We start from the raw sequence: 21,686 nt of genomic DNA, 5'->3' as shown, positions 1-21,686 counted from the left end.
CCTCTCGGGCTGTGGACGTTCAGGCTCCTCCCTCTTGGGCTGTGGACGTTCGGGCTCCTCCCTCTCGGGCTGTGGACGTTCAGGATCCTCCCTCTCGGGCTGTGGACGTTCTGGCTCCTCCCTCTCGGGCTGTGGACGTTCGGGCCCCTCCCTCTCGGGCTGTGGACGTTCGGGCTCCTCCCTCTCGGGCTGTGGACGTTCGGGCTCCTCCAGCTGGGGTGGCTGTTGTTGCAGCAGCCTACATTTCTTCGGCTGCTGCATCTCCTGCCTTTGCCGCTGTCTGCTCTTTTTCCCCATTTTCCAAAAAAAAAAACTCCCAAAATTCAAGAGAAAAAAAAAATTACAGCTCTGAGCCTCCAGGTGGCGCTATCCCGTTTCTGACACCAACTGTGACAGGATTGATCGAGGGTTGAGACTCAGAGACAGTATAAAGTTCAAAATAAAGTTTTTAATAAACAAAAATACAAAATAAACCAGCAAAAGGGCCAAACAAAAAGGTTTAAACATAAAATAAACACAAAGCAAAAAGCAAAACTTACAAAAATAAAGGTTTCCAGGCTGGGCGTTGCCTTCACTGGAACAGGCTTTTATTCCCTGTGGCTGGAGCCCAATTAATCAATAATTGCTAATTAGTCAATTAGGGCTCCAGCCACATTCTCACATGTTTTCCTGGCAGGGAGGAATTTTAACCCCCTCTCTGCCAGTCCCAACCATGATCATAAAGACGGGGCAGTCCCCCGTCACATATCCCCCCCCCTTGTGCCAAGCACAACATGGCCTAAATGGCCACCTCCCCCCTCAGTCTCAGTCCTGGAAGAGGGGGAAGCACAGTGTCCATGGGGGTGGCCATGGTGGGACGTCCGGCACCACCCAATTCTTCGTGGCCGGCAGCTCCCTCTTCCGGGGCTCCGGCCACACACTATCTTGCCACGAAAGTGCCGCTGGGGGATCTGGTCTCCTGACCTCCCTCCCCCTCTTCATGGCCAGCAACTCCCCTCCATGGGGCTCCGGCCATAGTGTAGCGACCCCAGGCGAAACAGGATCCCTGGCAACCCCAGGCGAAGCAGGATTCCCGAAGACCCCAAGCGACTGCAGCAGCAGCGGACCCTCGGGAGGCGACGGCAGCAGCAGCGGACCCTCGGGAGGCGACGGCAGCAGCAGCGGACCCTCGGGAGGCGACGGCAGCAGCAGCGGACCCTCGGGAGGCGGAGACAGGAACGGCGGCCCGGCTCCCTCTGGTGGCGGAGGCGGGAACGGCGGCCCGGCTCCCTCTGGTGGCGGAGGCGGGAACAACGGCTCGTCTCCCTCTGCTGGCGGAGGCGGGAACAACGGCTCGTCTCCCTCCCTGCCAGTCCCAACCATGATCATAAAGACGGGGCAGTCCCCCGTCACACCCTCCCTCATTGGATTGTGCAGTTTACTAACCCTTCCTCATTGGATTGTGCAGTTTACTAACCCCTCCCTCATTGGACTGTGCAGTTTACTAACCCCTCCCTCATTGGATTGTGCAGTTTACTGTCTTTCCTGAAGTAATTCTATCAAAGTTATTTTGCTTTATGCTTTAATTTGGAATATGCAAATATTTCAAAGACAACACTATAGATGAAATGTTGCTGCTGCTTCCTGCTTCCTGATCACTTCCTTTGTTGTAGTTCAAACTCACACCAATGGGCTAGCAGCAATCAGACCAGGTGACCCACAGCACAGGTACCAGGGTGCAGCAGTTTATCTATAGGGTTCAGTGACAAGTGTTTCAAATGAAGACATTGTAAAATACTTCTAGTCTAGTCTAGAAACGTTTGTCACTGCATTTAAGTGTGTTGTATTTCTAAATACAGTGCTATTGAGTATTTAATAGTTATGGATAATATATCTTGAATTAACAAACAAGTGAAACATTTATATTCTAAGCACACTTAAAGGGGGGAGCAGTATATGAATAATGCATTGATTTTATATTGAATTATATAATCTATTCAAACAGTTGCACCACAGCCGATAGCAATGTACAAACGCTTCCAATGGCCGCTATGTATCGGTTTCTACCGTGTGTATACTTGGTATAATGTTACCACTGCCATTAAATATCCTATTTTGATGGAGAAAGTTAACTCCCATTGTATACTGCTGTCATATCTAATACACCTTTATGACTCTAAATTGTTTATCATGGCTCAATAATTTCGATAACAAGTATGGTTCAAAATATGTTGCCAACAGTTAAACGATAACTCCTGTTGTCAAGTAGAATCTGCAAAGTTGTCATTTCCCTCTATTAAGCTGCATTAAAGCAGAAGGTACTCAGGTGTGTCACAATGTATTTATGTATGAATGGGTTCCCTGCTTGAAAGTAAATGGACTATATTATTCTTCAATCACATTCAGATTTGAATACCTGTAGTGTTGTCTAACATTGGTACAGAATATTGTGTATTTTTATTTAAAAAAAAAACAAACGAATCCTCCTTTTTATTTATGTCATTTGATTAAATAAAAAAATACACTTGGTGGATATATAGAGGATATTCTATAGAGTACTATAGTTATTCCACAAATGAGAACGACCAAGTGAAATAAACACAGCACTCAATGTGTTCTGTTTCTATTACAAGTGCAGTGCATGGAAAAGAAGTTTAACCCTAAATAAAACAATCCAAGCACTGCTTTCTGTAGATCTGCCCATGCTTAGCAATGCAGTTTGGAACAGTGCGATTCTGGGGTTGGATTTCATTGAATGCAAGATACATTTCAAAATGAGATCAGGTATAAAAATAATCCATCTGTAGCGTTGAATAACACTTGTTGTATAATTACTGTATATGGTACATGTCTGTAGAAATAGCAATGACGATTGCATAGGTGTACTATGGGAAAAACATCACAAAGGGCAGTAAAGGAAGGGCTGACAAGCCTAGGGAAGAACAATGACAAATTAATAAAAGATATGGGAAACTTTGTTATCATAGAAGATAGAAACTTTGGCTTGCGTGTATTTAGGTCCATTGGAACCTAATATTTTGTATCCTAATACCAACCTAATTCCCTCTGAATGAAACAGGTGCCCTAAATGTCTTCTCTGGAGGTGTCAGTTGTCTGTTTTCTTGAATAAGATCACTGTTCTGTCCTTGTGTTAAAAAGAAGCACCTTTGCAATAGCCTTTCATACACAGAGCGCTTTGTGTGGGGTGGTGTCCACCGACCTGCCAGTAAGAATGTTTGTCTCAGAATATTGCTAGTTCTCAGTCTAGTGGATAAAGTCTGTATTTCAATCACTCCTTGCTTACTAAATATCTTGGTATCTCTTCAAAAAATGTCATAGTCCATGGGCCAAGACCAGAAATGTTCAAGATGGCTGCACCCCTTGTCAGACAAAGGTTTTTTGGTCTAGATTACATTTGTGCCTGTTGCCATGGCGAGTTTGTGTCTGTTTGGCTTGGCGACAGTATATTTTGAATTTACCTCTCATATCTGAAAATATGTTTATTTTTTTTAATGCATTTTCTGTGATGGATTCAGTTTCACCAAGCTATGCAAAGTTAACTTCTACAAGATCAGTTTAGTTAGACAAGTGTTATTTATCATGTTTCTAAACATAATACTACTACTTATCCTGATTGTAGCTTTTTGATGCTATATAAATTGCATTTATGGTAAAGTGCTGTAGTCTGTTGATAAGTGAAGACAGGAAAAGGAGGCTGTATGGTCCAGTGGTTAAAGTCCAGATCTTTTAACCAGAAGGTCACTGGTTCAAAACCCACCTCTTTCACTGACTGACTCACTGTGTGTGACCCTGAACAAGTCACTTTAACTCCTTGTGCTCCATCCTGCGGATGAAATGTTAAATCAATATCCTATTGTAAGTGACTCTGCATATAATGCACAGTTCACAGCCTACCTCTGTAGAGCGCTTTGTGATGGTTGTCCACAATGAAATGCGCTATATACAAATATAGCAGGATGCTGGAGTCAAGCTCTGGTTTTAAACAAAGAATGCATACTTTTATTAATAAAGCCGTTAATAATGATACATTCATTTAAACAATCTGGTACTTTTAAGGCAGAATCAAGGGCCAAATAAATAAAGAGTCACAATCGATAAAAGGACTGTTGTCCTCCAGTTTCAACACTGAGGAGTATTTGAGTGATTGTGGGGGTGGAGTAGACTAGCCATCCTCCCTGTTTCTCAGCTGGGGATTATTAACTAACTGGCAGACAAAAATGAAGCACTAATGTCTTCTCATGGATGTCAAGTCTCAAGGTTTACCCGTGAAACCCGTGAGTCAGTGGTAAATCCAATACAATTCATGATACAGCGGTAAATCCAATACAACTGTCCAAGCATATTATTTCATTTTTGGGGGGGTCACCATGAAGAGGTGTATATTATCATTCTATATTCCTGTAGCTGCTACGCAAACTCCATCCTTACTCCAAAGACAGAATTGCCTTGTCTCAAATTGACGGTTTTGTCTGCGCGAGCCTTCTATGTTTCTGTACACAACAAGTCATTACTCGGACAGAATCGAAGGAGAGGCTGTCACACTGTCACTGTCTCGTTCACACAGAAATTACCACAGAAATAAAAGAGAAATGGACATCAATGAGAATTTAATTATTAACTTTTCATGACTAGCTACAGTTGTGTTTTTTATTTTTGTATGCACTCGTGCTGTATTAGTGTCGTTTGCTTCACTCCCGGTGTGCATAGCCCTTAAGTCTAGGTCAGTGGTGTAGATGTCAGCCATGTGCAAAAATCTTTATACGTCACTACCCCGGCACCCCCCCAAACATAATCTAGTGGTCTAGGTTAAGATTTTTTTTAACAATCCCAAGGTTTTTCAGCAGGGGTCTCACTGGTATGAACACTTAGGGGTTGACATGTTTGGTCTTCTGATCACAAATTAAAAAAAAAAAAAAAAAATGAGAAGATTGTAGTAGTGCGAAAACAAAGTTAGAAAGTTGTATTTGTCAGTATCACTGTCATCCTCAGATTCTCTGTCACTTTGGCAATGTGTAGCGAGCTCACAGCTCTGTCCACACTTGCAGAGTTTGGTGCAAGCCAGCTTGATGGTGATGCAGGAGCAACTGATTCCATTGCATTTCCCTGAACAGCCGCAGTTGACAAGCTCCATGGGGGCATTCGGAGCAGGCAAGATATCCATCCAATTGAAAGTGAGATCCCTTCACCCACAGTGCACCCACGTCCAACAGGGTCTGGTATAGCTTGTTTAGCTTCCAGTACATGTCTCTATATGGCAGCCTGGTAGTTTGCCCTTTGTATGTGCTACTTTAAGGCAGCTCTGCATGGTAACAGGTTGCGCTGAAGATTTCTGCTGCTAAAGAGTTTGTAACAGCACTCATTAACATCATCTCCTGCTTTACCATACAAGGAACAGACAAAAGCCTCACAAGACTTGACTAGCTCTTGGATTATATCAAACTGCTGCTACTGTTGGTTCATTGACTGACATTGTCCTGCATTGTTGACAATGAAGTCAAAGGAGAGTTTCTTCCCCTTTCCTTGGAATGCACTGGTTGTGGCACAGCCTGTTAAAACATGCATACCAGGCAGAGCTTCACACACAGATAGGCTCAAGTTCTTGCACATAGCTTCAGCATGGAAAAATCAGCTGTGTATTCTTGTTTCCGTGTGTATCAGAATTGTTGCTGGAATGTCCTTCTGCAAAAAGCAAGCCTGGACCAGCACATCAGTGTCGGGAGTCCTGATCACTGCAGTGGTGTTTCCCTCATCAACTGCATGTTTGGCATAAAGAAATATACAAGTATCTGCCTCCTCACGTGTAGACTCCAATGCCTTTATAACCTGATGCCAAGCCCTCCCATAGCTGGCATAAAACGTGGGGGTACTGTTGCTAATTTTAATCACAAGTGTTCCACTGCTAGCATGACAACTAGTTTTCTCTGTGTGCATCAGCAACAATCTCCACTCGAGAAGATCCCTTGGAGACCTGTAAGGCCAGCAAAAGTCTCTGGGAAGCAAGAAAGGGATTGTAGAGAACAATAAAACTGATAAACAACATCATTCAAGTCAAATATATGTTTATTTGTATAGCTCAGAAAATAATCATTTTAAATGGACAGTGCTCTGGGCCACAGCGAGATCAAAAACTGAGCATCGAAAAACATATTCAATGCAGTTTTATCATTTTCAGCACACACCCTTGCAGTGAGGTCATTTACAAGCCCTCCTCCATGTCCAACGTGGCACTGTCTATTCTGAATAGGCAACACAGCAACAAGCCCCTCTTGCATTCCTGAGCTCAAGCACCCCACCCATCCTCTCAGATTTTCTACTGTAGAAAATAACATTGTATTATATATACAGCTCTGGAAAAAATTAAGAGACCACTGCAAAATTATCAGTTTCTCTGATTTTACTATTTATAGGTACGTGTTTGGGTAAAATGAACATTTTTGTTTTATTCTATAAACTACTGACAACATTTCTCCCAGATTCCAAATAAAAATATTGTCATTTAGAGCATTTATTTGCAGAAAATGACAACTGGTCAAAATAACAAAAAAGATGCAGTGTTGTCAGACCTCGAATAATGCAAAGAAAATAAGTTCATATTCATTTTTAAACAACACAATACTAAGGTTGTCCTGGAAGAAAACTTGCTTCCTTCTGCTCTGACAATGTTCCCCAACTCTGAGGATTGGTTTTTCCAGAAGGACAATGCTCCATGCCACACAGCCAGGTCAATCAAGGTGTGGATGGAGGACCACCAGATCAAGACCCTGTCAGCCCAATCTCCAGACCTGAACCCCATTGAAAACCTCTGGAATGTGATCAAGAGGAAGATGGATGGTCACAAGCCATCAAACAAAGCCGAGCTGCTTGAATTTTTGCGCCAGGAGTGGCATAAAGTCACCCAACATCAATGTGAAAGACTGGTGGAGAGCATGCCAAGACGCATGAAAGCTGTGCTTGAAAATCAGGGTTATGCCACCAAATATTGATTTCTGAACTCTTCCTAAGTTAAAACATTAGTATTGTGTTGTTTAAAAATGAATATGAACTTATTTTCTTTGCATTATTCGAGGTCTGACAACACTGCATCTTTTTTGTTATTTTGACCAGTTGTAATTTTCTGCAAATAAATGCTCTAAATGACAATATTTTTATTTGGAATTTGGGAGAAATGTTGTCAGTAGTTGAAACCGATAATTTTGCAGTGGTCTCTTAATTTTTTCCAGAGCTGTATATATATATATATATATATATATATATATACCAAAATTCCTACAGGATTGTTCTGTTATTTATTTATGTTATTTGCTTATTTACTTTTTATTTATGTTATTTACTTATTTACTTGTGATGTAGCAGCTATATTTAAACAAAATACTGTAAAGCCATAAATATTTGTGAACAAAATATTTGGCGAATCACACCCATAAAACGTATTTTGCTCCAGAAATGCTGGTGACCTGTTGCACTGGTATCAATATATTACTTCATTATATTTACAGCACTATGATATTCGTGCCAAAAATGTTTAAGTTTTTTTTCATACGCGAACAGCTAATAAAAGTCTTGCAGATATTTATGGCTTTACAGTGTATAAAGTCATATTTACTATCCAACCTTGCCTCTGTTGTTATTTTGACTGATTCATATATTAAATATGTACTGCAGACTCAGCTCATAGTGGAAAATTAAATGCCCCTCGGGAAGACTATTGTTACCTCCAGGGTCCCCCCTGTCTTCCCTCGGGTCAGTCATTTTCCACTATAGCCCTCCTCTCCAGTCAATATTTACTATATCTATCTATCTATCTATCTATCTATAATATATATACTGTATATATGTGTGTATATATATATATATATATATATATATATATATATATATATATATATATATATATAATGTGTCATTGTTTATTATAATAATAATAATAATAATAATAATAATAATAATAATAATAATAATTTTATAAAAAATGATAGTAATCAGACAAATCATAGTCATTGCTTTACTTCATTTTGTTGTGCTGGCTTGCTGTCATATTATAGAACACTTTCTTTGACAAATCAATATATGTTTTAAATCAGTCAGTAGTTATGAGCATTCAGTGTTTTAATGTAATTTAAGCCACGTTAAAAACTGTACACACACAAACATACGTGTACATTATTATACATGACTATATTTGTCAGGTTGAGATTAATTGATATGTTTTCAGGTGCGGGTGATGTACAGACGGTCCACATTAATATACCAAAAACGTTTTTATTCAGTATTTGTAATAGGAGTCAAATTTCACAAATGAGAAGAATATTCTGTGTAAAACAAGAGATGCTACGTTTGGTTACATCGCATATCACTGCCTCACATCAGCTGTGACAGAAAGAGACACTCACTGCAAAGCAGGAGGGTTTTTTTGTGTGCCCACACTTCCTTCCTTCACCCTTCTGTTACCAGGGGAAGTCAGGAAACAATTGTCGCAGAGCACGAACAAACTAGATGCTGATAAAAGCCTGGTGTATTAATACAGAAATAAGTTTTAAAAAAGTAAACATCAAGAAATTATACAAATATTTCAATACAACTTTCTGTAGGGAGTCCTGGAGTATATTTATATTTAAGCAGCGCAACGAGTTAACGCGAGGTTGGTTTGATAATCTGCAATGACGGCGTTCTACTGTCTGGAAGAGCACTAAGGGTAGGTCCAAAATAGGTTGGTTTGCATCTAAATGGACAATTATTCGGCTTGGCAACAGGCAGAAATGGAATCTAGACATTAAGGAACACAATGATACCAAGAAAACATAGTCGATGGGGGGTGCCACCTCACAAACTCAGGGCTTTCTGAATTTTGGACTATTAACAAAGGTGCTTTACAAGTGCAGTGGTACCGCTGGCCATTAAACAAGAGTCTTTCCCTGGTTGAAGTCCTAATGTGTGTGTCTCTTTCTCACCACAGCCTCTCCCCCAAAGATAAAGAAGATCAAGAACCAGGTCCTTCAGGAGGGAGAAAAACTCACCCTGAAATGTGAGGCCACGGGTAACCCCACCCTCACCTACAAATGGTACCGGGATGGAACAGAGCTGAATAAGAGCCCAGAGATCAAAATCAAGTCTGGGAGGTAAATACCAGTCTAATAGCTGTACAGCACACTTACCAGCGCAGCAGCACCACACTAGCAATGCAGCAGCACTACACTAGCAATGCAGCAGCACTACACTAGCAATGCAGCAGCTACACTAGCAATGCAGCAGCTCCACACTAGCAATGCAGCAGCTACACTAGCAATGCAGCAGCACTACACAAGCAATGCAGCAGCTACACTAGCAATGCAGCAGCTCCACACTAGCAATGCAGCAGCTCCACACTAGCAATGCAGCAGCACCACACTAGCAATGCAGCAGCACCACACTAGCAACGCAGGAGCACTACACTAGCAATGCAGCAGCTCCACAATGGACTACACAGTATAGACTATGAATGTTGTATATTTAACCATCCTCAACAAATAACATGTCTCCTGTAGAATAGCTGGTATTCATAGGTATTGGCCTGTGGGGTAAACTATAGATGTGCAGTGATATATACCCATCTCTATACCTTCATCTAAAGGCTAATTGCAGTTGCTGTTGTTTAAATTATAAATGCATTGCTGTGCATTGTAAGCATCATAAAGATCTCCATTCTTCAAGTAGCCCCCTGAGTACCCAAACAAACAGACTCTGTGTGCAAGGAATGTCATGACTGCTACACGCTAAAGGGGATTTCCATTGCTCCGGCTGTATACCATTAGCAGTGACCCGTGACAGGGCGTGTGGTAAGACATCTCATACCTACTCCTGGGTGCGTTGTATATAAAAAAAATAAAATAAAAATGATGATTTTTAAACTTCACATGAAGTTGTATTGTAGTGCAAACTAGTTCCTACACTTTGTCTTTAGAAGCTACACATTTGCTGGAGGAACTGATTACTACTGAGCACATCTTTCAATGAGGCAGTCATGCAGAATGTCACCCATAACAGAGTCAACCCAAAGCTGCTCACTGTTTTATAATACAAACCGATCCTGATATTGGTGTGATAGAGCCATCTGATATGTCTTTGTATGAGATGACTTGCATCAGATGCATCAGATGGAAATGACGTCAACATTGGCTATTCTGTTTATTTATTCTGATTTAGCTATATGTTATAACATGATAATATAGGGTGTTGTGTAAGTGTAACAGTAGGGCAGGCAGTGGTAATTTAAATAAAGGGGACCAGGAACAAAGCCTGCCTGCTGTTAAGAACCCAAGGAAGGACTGCAGGGAGCTTAAGAAAATGTGCTCAGGTTAATTAGGTAATTGGTTCATTGTAAATTCCTGGAATTCCATGCTTTCAGTGGGAAAGGGAGGAAAGGGTTCAGTGACTTAGTTATCAGGTTAGATGCTATAAAAAAGTCTGGTGAGACAGATTACTGGGGCGTTGTGCTGAACAGAGTGAGGGACTCCGGTTATTGGTGAGAAAACTGAAACTGAACACTTGTATGAATGTTACGGTAAAGCCTGTTGTGCAGGTACTTGGGGAAAGCTTAGTGGAGGTAAACAAGTATTGTAAAGGAATGTTTACATGTATGTAAACCAAGCCACATTCATCTTTGTTTTCATAGTGTTTTGCACAGTTATTATTTTTTTTTTCTGTTTTTCACGTCTGTTAAATGATCTTCATTGCTGTTAAAAAAAAAGGAAAAAATAAAAAATAAAATCTCCTAGATCTGGAATGTCTCTTTAGTGGTGTCCAGCTTATAATTAATACAATTGTGCCAAACCTGCATTCAGCCTGGCACCCCTGGTACCCCTGGCCTCCACCTCTGTGCCTGTCACAGTAAGATACAGACTGATTTGCACTCACTCAGAGTGCTATTTGTGGGTATCCACTCTCGTGAATACCTGTATGTTTTTCACCACTTTGTTGCCGTGTTGCGCAATCCTGTTCTATTTTAAACTAAGGTCCGATTCTTAGGTGCTCTTCCACAGTTGTGTTTCTGTGTGCTCTATCACAAAAGCATTTCCACAGTTGTGTTTAGGTGTGCTCTGTTCAAAAACATTTCCACAGTTGTGTTTCTATGATCTCTATCCTCGAAGCATTTCTTGGCACTGTTGATTTGTGAACTGAACAGGCATGCTATTAACTGTGACTTGGAAGCTCAAGAAAGCAAAGCCAAAAATGTAATTAAACAGAAAAAAAGAAGAACCTGTTTTATTCCCAACTAGATTTTTTGTGACAGTGCAAGCACCTTAAAGATAAATATAGTATACTGTAATATCTTTCTGATTATATTGGTTTAGTTATATTGCAATAATGAGATGGATACCACACAAAATAAACTAATGATGAAGCTTAATAAATCACACAAATAGCAAATCTCAATCTGCGTTTCCCCTAATGACTTCCACTGTTGTAACAGCAGAACAGCTGGGCTGCCACATCAACCTTCTGTCAGTAAGCTTGATAAACTGTTGCCTTTTCAGACAACACTAGGAAGATTGGGTGACATGCAGATCTGTTAGCAGACTGGTGGCAGTTACTGGGTTTTTATGGGTTTTTATGAGAACAGCCTTTTTGTTTCTGAGGCTTGCAAGCTGAAGCACATCCTGGATTGATTGTGTTACCCAGCAGTGAGTATACAGTGGAGGCAGGTACATGCATACGTCCATATTTATTAATACAAATACAAATAAAATAATAAACAGTCGCCCCTATACCATCAATGGTATTGGTGCGCACACACATAGTAACCGCATAGCAACCCCAGAGCCGCTGAAAACAAACCAAGACAGATGTTTCCTTTATTAATTGAAGAGTTGTTACCACCTATTTTTAATACAATGCTGAGGAGTTGTGTGGTTGTTGAATGCCACAACCACGGCTACATGAAAGACAAGCGGCTGTCATTTTTTTGAACTTCCGAAGAGGCTTTTAAGCCCAGATAGAACTTGGGAAAAGTGGCTTTCTGCAATACATCGGCAGCATGAAGAAGGGTCTAAAAATGGAGTCCACCAGACTCAAGAACCGTCTGCAGCGAATATTTTATTCATGGTAAACATGGTTATACTTGCAGTATAAATTACTGTAATACACAATCATAATACACAATCATAACAAATAATAAGCACAATATTGTAGCACGTTAGTAGTGCGAAGATCAATTTTAGTAGTAAGAGCATTATGCATTAATTTATTCAATGCCTTTTTTAGTACTTCGTACTAGTTTACCTACATTAACATTAGGCAGTCCAAAATGAGTGATAATCATGGTCTGTGAAACCATACGAAATCACCCAGGGCTGGGTTGCACCAGCTATGAGTAAGCTCATACTTAGCTTAGTTATAGCTAGGGGTCTACTTAAATCGCGGTAAATTTACACATTTTTAGCGGGTAGGTTATGGAATAAAATTAGGATTTCGCAGACATTTCACAGACCTGTTTAAACATTTAATAAACCTAAGTAGACAATATTTCAGAGCACTGTAAAAGCCTGAAAATAGTAGTACTTGCTTCCTTACTAAAACAGAGTGCTGTCATTTGTTAAAGGCAAGCATGCAACATCCCCCAGCTGCTGACATTCTCTGTCTGGTGTGGACTTGCCCATACATTGAGACTGCAGGTTCTGCATCCACTGAATTGGTTGGAAGTTAAGGCAAGGCTTTGCCAAGTTATACAGATGTGGACATCTATTAGAAAGTTACAAAACTCGGTTATCCAAGGGCATCTGGCATACACAAAGAAAACGTGCCTATTCGGGTCTAACATTCTAACTGCAATTAAAAAGTAAGCAGCAGGGTGTTTGAAGCGAGGTGGCTGTGCTAGATTGTACCTGTAGTACTGATTTAACTTGGCTACAACCGACAGGAATACTTTTTGTCTGCACTGACTTTCTAGTTTGTTTTCTGAAAGCTGTTTATTTTACATCCTGATCAGCAGCCTCTGTAGTAGCCTTTTGTTTTCATGTGTGATTCTGAATCTAAATAGCGATTGATCGTATTTTCTCCAAAGACACATTACAAGATGTGCAAAACAATTACCTCCATCCGCATGTACAATTTCTTTGGGGAAATATCTTGACATGATCATCAGCCGAAATATACTTTGAAATTTTTAATTTTTTTTGCTTTGTCATCCATTTCTGGTATTTTACCTCCAATGCTGAAAACTAGATTTTAGCAACTTAAATCAAGACAATGCAGCACTGACTTTGTCCCACCCCCTACTGTACAGTACAGGTCACAGAAAAGCCAGTACAGATGCACTGATAGGCTGATTAAAACATCATTGTTATTTGAACAGTAAAAAACAGGTTTATTTATGTTTCTCCCTAAGTGCAATGTACACTGGACGACGAAGCATTAAAAAAAGGCCTATCTGCTGAAGGAAGATATGTAGTTTGTGTCGCTTGCGTTGTGCAGTAGTTCATTTAAACAAGGTTTCTTTTTTTCTCTCCATACTTGTCTGGTATGCATTGGCCCCTGAAAGAGGTGAATTTCGCATTGACTCCTCAATTTCCCGATTTCTGCGAAATCCTCAAAAATCGCAATTTAGGTAAACCCCAAGTTATAGCGTAAGTCTTTACTAACTTTGGTTTTACACATTGCTAAATTTACACAGGTTGCACCAGTTAAGATAGTTATAACGTAAGGCTTAGTTGTTACTTAAATTTTACGCATACCTTCGGGTAGGTGTAAGCTGTTCGTAGAATCACATTCCAAGATGGCACAGCAACTGTTACTCTACCAGAACTTCTGTTTGAAGATGACTGTTTTGGAAGTTTTCAGCGTCAGCGTGTTTTGCGAGACCGCATACATCCTTGACAATACAATGATATTGACCTTTATGCCCATTTTAGATTTAGATGTGAGCATATTTTGAAGATCACTGATGAACACTGATAAAACATTAATCTTCCAGAAATGGAGCACTTCCTCCGTCTCTCCAGGTTTGCCTCGCTTTAAGGTATTTCGACACCGTTTTTTTGAAAACCGGTAGGCGACTCGATACAGGTGTATAAATCAACAGTCTGCAGAACAGTCTGTTTCATTGCACTCTCTCTGTGTAAACTGTAGCAGAAGTATGTATACTTACCCACCAATACCAAAAGTTTGGACGAAACTCGTCAGAAGTTTTTTCAGATCGCTGGTTTTCCTTATGGAACGCAAATAAAAATAAAAACACCTTTCATGCATGAAGCAGAATACATAAATAGAAAGGGTTTCCACTCTTTGAATACACAATTGGTTTGCAATGCAGATTTGTTAATCACGAATTGTGTTGTAAAGTGGCCCGGATCCAAACATGACAGCTTTATTCTGAAGCATTCAAATATGTGGGATGAATCTGAAGTATGTCGATTTTAAAAGGAAATTACTCTGAGAGTCAGGTTATCCATTAAGAAAGTGGTTAATGGTCCCTTTTCTCAAAAAATGCAAATCAAGAACATTACAACGAAGCCCAGACAAAAACCTGCAATGCCGTGGAGAGGTGTATAGGTATTCTGAAGGAAATATGGGCGTGTCTCCACGTTGGCGCATCTTTATGTTCGTTCCAGCCATTATTATATTATTAGTAATAATATCTTCAATGCTGATTGCTTACTGTAAAGGGAACACGTGATCGACTTGGAGTCTCTGCTCTTAGTAATAAACTAGCTAAGTTCTGCCTTAAGTATGTGTGGTGCAACTGAAAATAGGACTGTGCCTAGTTATCAACTAACTAGTAACTATTAAGCACTTAGTGAAGGCTTTATGTGTTAACTTACAGACAAACATTACACATAGCTGGTGCAACCCAGCCCTGGTTCCTAGTTTAACAGGTACGTACCCAAATAAAAAAAAAATACAGTAAAACAGTAAAAAACCAACCCTGTCAAGGTGTGGTGCCGAAGCTGGACACACTAGGGTTATCAGACCGTCAGAAACACCCACAGACAGGGCATACAATGAAGAGCATTACAAAAACTGAACAACACATGAACACTAACAATCCCCGTGGGACACGTTTGCTGTACCCTTGAGCAGGGCAGTGTACTTTACCCACGTTGCTCCAGTGAAATTAACCCAACATATATATAGATGTATGATTAGTTTACAGTATGACTAATATTGTAAGATTTCATAAAACGAAGAGATTTGATTTTTTGGGGCTTTCTTAAGTCCTAGCTATTATTATTATTATTATTATTATTATTATTATTATTATCACGTAGGTTGTCACCATAATTAGCCATGTCCACAGGTCGAATGTTACACAGCTTGACAACGGTTTGTTTTCAGTGGCCATCGGTTGCTATGCGGAAGTCACTTGACTCCGCGCAAACCTATAGGGGAAGCCAATATGGCAGGTTTTCATTCCCAAACAAAAATGACACTCCAAAACCACAGTCCTCCGTGCACAAAACTGTGCTCTGTAGTTCCAGGAGAAAGTGGTGTTCGTGTCTGTGCTGTGCTTGTGCAGTGAAGGCAAGTGCTCAGTGGCTGCAACTCCTTGGTCTCTCACTCCTCTGTAATATAAAAAACAATAACAAACACAGCGCTCCGGCGCGTTAGTATCGTCACCGTAAGGAGCCGTACTCGCGTAACTGCATCCCCTTTGTACCACCAAACTCCTCCTGCAATCAGCCCCTTGCCATGGTTTAACCAATCGTTGTCTGACCCGTATCTGTTCGCCATGGAGTTTTGGAGTACTTGCAGCTACGCGTCTTCTAGTTTCCATCAACCGTCGAGTCCGCCAGTCGAGGGGAAAACCTACAACCAACCTTACACTACGCATTTCTGGGAGGGAAGGAGATTTACAGCTCAGATACCTTCGCTCTCTGTCACAACAGGGTAGAGCGTTTCTTAAGAGGGATATTGGGAGGCGTCTGTCCGTCCATCTGTGACTACTATGGACTTTGGCATGATACTGGTTGCTCTAATTCTGTACAGCTGTGGTTGTGTATAGCATATTGGTACTATAAGCCACGCCACTGATTGATGGGGTTAGCATAGTACATAGTACATAATGCTATGCTTTTACGGTCCTCATTTGCTCCTAAAATGGGATAAAAATGGCAACATTCGATCCCAGCTTATTGATGATTGGTTATTGTTATCTGGTATTTAATATTGTTTATCAATGTTTTTCAAAATTATACAACTCGTGGGCTTTGAGATCCTTATCTCCATTAGGAGGCAGTGTGGTCCAGTGGTTAAAGTCCAGGGCTTGTAACCAGAAGGTCACCGGTTCAAATCCCCCCTCTGCCTCTGACTGACTCACTGTGTGTGACCCTGAGCAAGTCACTTAACCTTCTTGTGCTCCATTCTGCAGATGAGGTGTTAAATCAATGTCCTATTGTAAGTGACTCTGCATATAAGTTCACAGCCTACCTCTGTAAAGCGCTTTGTGATGGTGGTCCACTATGAAAGGCATTATTATTATTATTATTATAGTATGACCTTTAGATAAAAAGACAAAGCCAGGGTCAGTGGCATCCACTTTGAAACGCATATGCAGGGACATATCTGAAAGACATAGCCAGTGTCAGTGGTGTCCACTTTGAAACGCACACGCAGGGACATCTCTGGAAGACATAGCCAGTGTCAGTGGTGTCCACTTTGAAACACACATGCAGGGACATATCTGAAAGATGAAAACACACGCTTACTGTTCAACGTGTGTAGTGATATAAGCTTGTTAAAAATAGACCAGACCAAGCAAGTGCTTAAAAATATTTCATTTGTGTAACAAGGTCTTACATTAAAAATACGAGGACTAAAACTTGCAAACTAAATGTGTTCTGTGGCAGTGTAGTGACAATGTATCGTCTGCATTGTCCATCCATTTAAAGAACTACAGACTCAAAGACAAACCAGATACACAGACAGCAGCCAGTAGAATCAGGGCCAGTGAATGTGCTTCTGTGCCTTATACACGTTTCTCAGAGTAAAATCATAGCAAAGTATAATAAAGCATAGTGAAAGCATAGGTAAGCATTGTAAAGCACAGGAGTGTATGGTAAAGCATATTAAAAAAATATGGCAAACCATGGTGTAAAGTAAGGTAAATGCATAGTATATCCATTGGAAAAGCATAGCGCTATACTTTTATAAGGGGTTTCAAGACTGATGTTCAGTATTTATTACACATATATTGTTGCTGGGAGTATTGTGGTCTGCTGATTGGTTCTGCTAAGGTTTCTTAGAGGAATACTGTATGGTTATCCAATGGGGTTTCTGTGCAAGTGAAGATAGAGACAGAACATGGGTTCTGTATGCAAATCTTCTACTCCAGTGTAATACATGTGTTATGTGAAGTGCATTAAAATGTATTAGAAGTCATGTCCCTGATGAATGTATCAGTAGCAGCTACAGTATTTTGCAGAGTGGTGTCTCACACTCAGAATGTCAATGACACATTATTCAAATGTTGTTTACTGCATTGGACATGATACAGTATGTAAGCAGCTTAAAAGACATTACTTGGAGAGTTATCAAAATTCTGGAGAAAAATGGAGACCATAAGCTTTCTATCATTAAAAAGTGAACTTTGAATGCTCTTCCAAATGATTAGCCTACCGAACTCACAATGCACACTGTTGTCCTGGATGCCAGACTGTCTGCATGAATTCCTTACATTCCGGTCTACCTGCCCTGCTTTGACCTTTACTGGACAATTTCAACAGAAAAGGGAGTTTCACTTCCCATTCATTATAAGAGCTTTTTGTTTGTGTTTGTTTTCTTAGTTTTAATGACTGTTAGTGTCCCTTGGCTTCCTCTAATCATTCTGACAGTGCTGTCTCTTGCACTCCTTGTATGACAGACCAGAGGAAAGGAGAGCATTATGAATGGCTAACACCTCTTGATAGATAGCATCCTTTAAAATTAATTTTGTAAGCATTACATTGTGGCTGACTCACTATAACTGTCTCAGGTTGAATTCTCATGTTTAGTGTTGATACTAATGTCCCCCCACTCATCCCCATAAAGGATTCTTCAAACACTGCTCCACAGCAGTGACCGCTGCTGGCAGAGACCATACTAGCCAGGTCCAGTCTGACTGCAGCATCAATCCTGGCACTGCCCGACGTTAACAGACAATCATTAATAACAGTAAAGAGTTCAGCTCACAGCAGGCTTGCCTGTCTCCAGACAGTGCAGAAACGACCAGGAATATTCTCTCATCTTGAAAGCTGCAGTGTTAAAGGGAAGACAGAAAGTATTAAGGGGAGCTTTCTCAGTGCTCTCAGTTTGTAATAGCTGCATTGTTCTGTGCATTACTTTATTACAGCAAAGGGGATGTGGTGGAGCCATATTTTAACACACACATATAATGAGAGAGAGAGAGAGAGAGAGAGAGAGAGAGAGAGACAGAGAGAGAGAGAGAGAGAGAGAGAGAGAGAGAGGGAGGGAGAACCGGTTTTATATTTTCAGAGGTAAGGTTTTCTTTAGTATATGAGTACTGGAATATGAAGGTATTAGGAGGCACAACTTGTTTTGGATGAACTCGTAAGGAAATTCTTCAGAGCATGAGTTCTGAGTATATCATGTCTTACTGAGTATATCAGATCGTGTCCGTCCCTCAGTCACACTGCACAGGGTGAACAGGATCGCTGACACACTCCGAGTCTCCTCTAGGCGCTTCGCATTGCATTTGTTTATAATCTGATATACTCTCAATGTATACATATATACCATCAGGTATTGAGTGATTATGATGGTCCTCTGTACTGTTGTGTGTGCACACTTTAACAATTGCAATGATGTGTTCCCTTTCAAGTACGAAATGTAACCATTACCGAATGGGTATTTACCTCCTAAAGTGTTTTAAAATGACAGAGTTTGAATGTAAGAGAGTATTTTAAAATGAGAGTTTGAATGTAAGAGTACTTTAAAATGAGAGTTTGAATGTAAGAGAGTATTTTAAAATGAGGTTTGAATGTAAGAGAGTATTTTAAAATGAAAGAGTTTGAATGTAAGAGAGTATTTTAAAATGAGGTTTGAATGTCAAGAGAGTATTTTAAAATGAAAGAGTTTGAATGTAAGAGAGTATTTTAAAATGAGGTTTGAATGTAAGAGAGTATTTTAAAATGAGGGTTGAATGTAAGAGAGTATTTTAAAATGAAAGGGTTTGAATGTAAGAGTATTTTAAAATGAGAGTTTGAATGTAAGAGAGTATTTTAAAATGAAAGGGTTTGAATGTAAGAGAGTATTGTTATTGTACTCTCACCCCTTGTGTTGTGTTTGCTTTGACCAGGAAAAATTCTCGGCTCCAGATCAGCAGTGTGAAGGTAGCCGACGGAGGGGATTATACCTGCGAAGTGGAGAACATTTTAGGCAAAGAAACTATGAAGACTACTATCAGCATCCAGAGCAGTAAGTTTTCAAAAAAAACTTCCATAATCAATGTGCAATTTGATGCCATTATGGTGCTTATAATGAACTCACACTTTGGTTACTGAGGGCGTTGAAGGATACTGGGAGGTGCCTGTCTGTCATGCAATTCACCCTGACCAATGTGAGCGGTATGATAGTGAGGGACAGAAGTGCACAATTTACCCTGACCAATGTGAGCTGTATGATAGTGAGGGACAGTTGCACAGACAATTCACCCTGACCAATGTGAGCAGTATGATAGTGAGGGACAGTAGCACAGGCAATTCACCCTGACCAATGTGAGCTGTATGATAGTGAGTGACAGAAGTGCACAATTTACCCTGACCAATGTGAGTGGTATGATAGTGAGTGACAGTAGTGCAGGCAATTCACCCTGACCAATGTGAGTTGCAACCAGGATCCATGAAAAGTGTCTTATTAAAAAATAAAAAGGTTGACTTTAGGTAAATGCGGTTTACTTGCGTTACAGGTTTGCCCTGTCATCAAAATCGGGCCCAACACTCTTAATTGATCTTCGCCTACTTTTACCCATACAGTCTCCTTTTCCAAGAAGAGATCAAAAAATGATTGTTTTTAAAATGTCTGAACTGTCAGCATCACGATATACAGCAAGGCAATTTACACTCCCCAGGTCAACCTCCGATGTCTGGTCAGGTGCATTGTGGACTCTGTAGTTTCTTAACAGTAGCTTGCATATGGTTCTGGCACAGAAGTATTTAAAAAAATGCATCTACAGCCCGTCTTTGCGAGAGAAAAAGCCAGGTTGTATAATAATGAATCCAATTGCCATTGAGTCAGTATGCAATTGCAACACGATACAAAAATGTAGCAGGGATAAGTGATGGACTGTCTTAGTATTAGCTTATGGTTTATGAATTTTCCAAATTGTTTGTTACTAGTAAACTGAGTGTTTTAAAGGTTTTCAGGATTTCTGGATCTGATTACTCGCAAAGACTAGGTGTCTTTGTTCTAGGTCCACTGTGTGTATATGTACTGACTTTGTAATTAGGCTGTAAATCTATGTTTTAAGAAAGTAAACATTTATACCTTCTGTGTAAACGATTGTACACATTTTCATTGAAAAAGCAGACTTGTTTTCATGTTTTTTAGTCATCTTCATATTTTTCTTTCAAACATTGACATTTCATATATTTAATACAGTGGTTTCCAATGCATCAAGAGGTACTATATGTAAGGGAACCTTGAATAGAAGATAAAATAGGCCATTTTTGGTTAAACGATTCATAAAATACCACATGGTTTAGAATTCTTATTTTCATTACTGTTTAAATGGTTAAACCATTACATCCTGAGTTGTAATACAAACACTGATGACAATGGACTTTAATTGCAGTTCAGTTGCCAAATGGACTATATAATCGGAGATTCATAATCATAGACCAACTGGGTCACAAGTCTGTTTTAAAATGATCCGTACACAGCGACCCACCTAACTCTGAACCCTGAAAAGTCTTAATAGCAGTGCATACTAACAGCTGCTTAAATCTAACCCATATGTCATTGATTAGTGTCATCACTGACCCCAGCCTGCATTAGTGATGCTGCTGCTTATGATTCATGCGTGTGTCATTGAGCTGCTCAGACCAGTCACACTGCACTGGTGCCCTCTCTAGAAGGGATCACAATGATAAGTGTGGAGTGTAGAGTTCAGGCAGGACTCAATCAGAAGGGATCACAGTGATAAGTGTGGAGTGTAGAGTTCAGGCAGGACTCAATCAGAAGGGATCACAGTGATAAGTGTGGAGTGTAGAGTTCAGGCAGGACTCAATCAGAAGGGATCACAGTGATAAGTGTGGAGTGTAGAGTTCAGGCAGGACTCAATCAGAAGGGATCACAGTGATAAGTGTGGAGTGTAGAGTTCAGGCAGGACTCAATCAGAAGGGATCACAGTGATAAGTGATGACAGCCTAGCCTTGCTTCCCTTTCAAGGTGTTCACACATGTAATTTTTCCAAATCCATTTTTAGCTTAATACAACTTTTTTCCATGTCGTCGTAAGAACATGACTTATAAAAAACAAACAAAAACTTAAATAAATAAAAAAAATGCTGTGCTGGAGCATATGGTGAATTTACCATGAAGGCAGACCTAGTATCATTGTATTATCTGCATGTATTATTGTGGCACCTCAACATATCATCTTTGGCCTGTCTCTGGAACTGGAGGCCCCGCCTCTCACCGTGGAGTGAAGTGGCATGGACTTTCAGGATAGCATATGCCCACATGTGTTTTCTGTGTTTTCACATCTGAACTACAACCGAC

At 40.3% G+C, this 21,686-nt stretch overlaps 1 protein-coding gene across 5 annotated transcripts in view; it reads left to right on the top strand.

Moving 5' to 3' along the window:
- Positions 1 to 21,686, top strand: part of LOC117431582 (pro-neuregulin-2, membrane-bound isoform) — a 425,631-nt gene that overhangs the window by 314,551 nt on the left and 89,394 nt on the right. For all 5 annotated transcript variants that reach the window (XM_034052673.3, XM_034052674.3, XM_034052670.3 and 2 more), the window contains exons 2-3: positions 8,954 to 9,116; positions 19,265 to 19,383. In XM_034052673.3, coding sequence (XP_033908564.3) covers positions 8,954 to 9,116; positions 19,265 to 19,383 — 282 coding nt within the window. The remainder of the gene's footprint in view (positions 1 to 8,953; positions 9,117 to 19,264; positions 19,384 to 21,686) is intronic.

This window comes from Acipenser ruthenus, chromosome 22 (assembly GCF_902713425.1).
Source record: "Acipenser ruthenus chromosome 22, fAciRut3.2 maternal haplotype, whole genome shotgun sequence".
Classification (NCBI taxonomy): Eukaryota; Metazoa; Chordata; class Actinopteri; order Acipenseriformes; family Acipenseridae; genus Acipenser; species Acipenser ruthenus.
The sequence above is the reverse complement of the archived record's forward strand: the minus strand, read 5'-3'. Positions and strand labels throughout refer to the sequence as shown.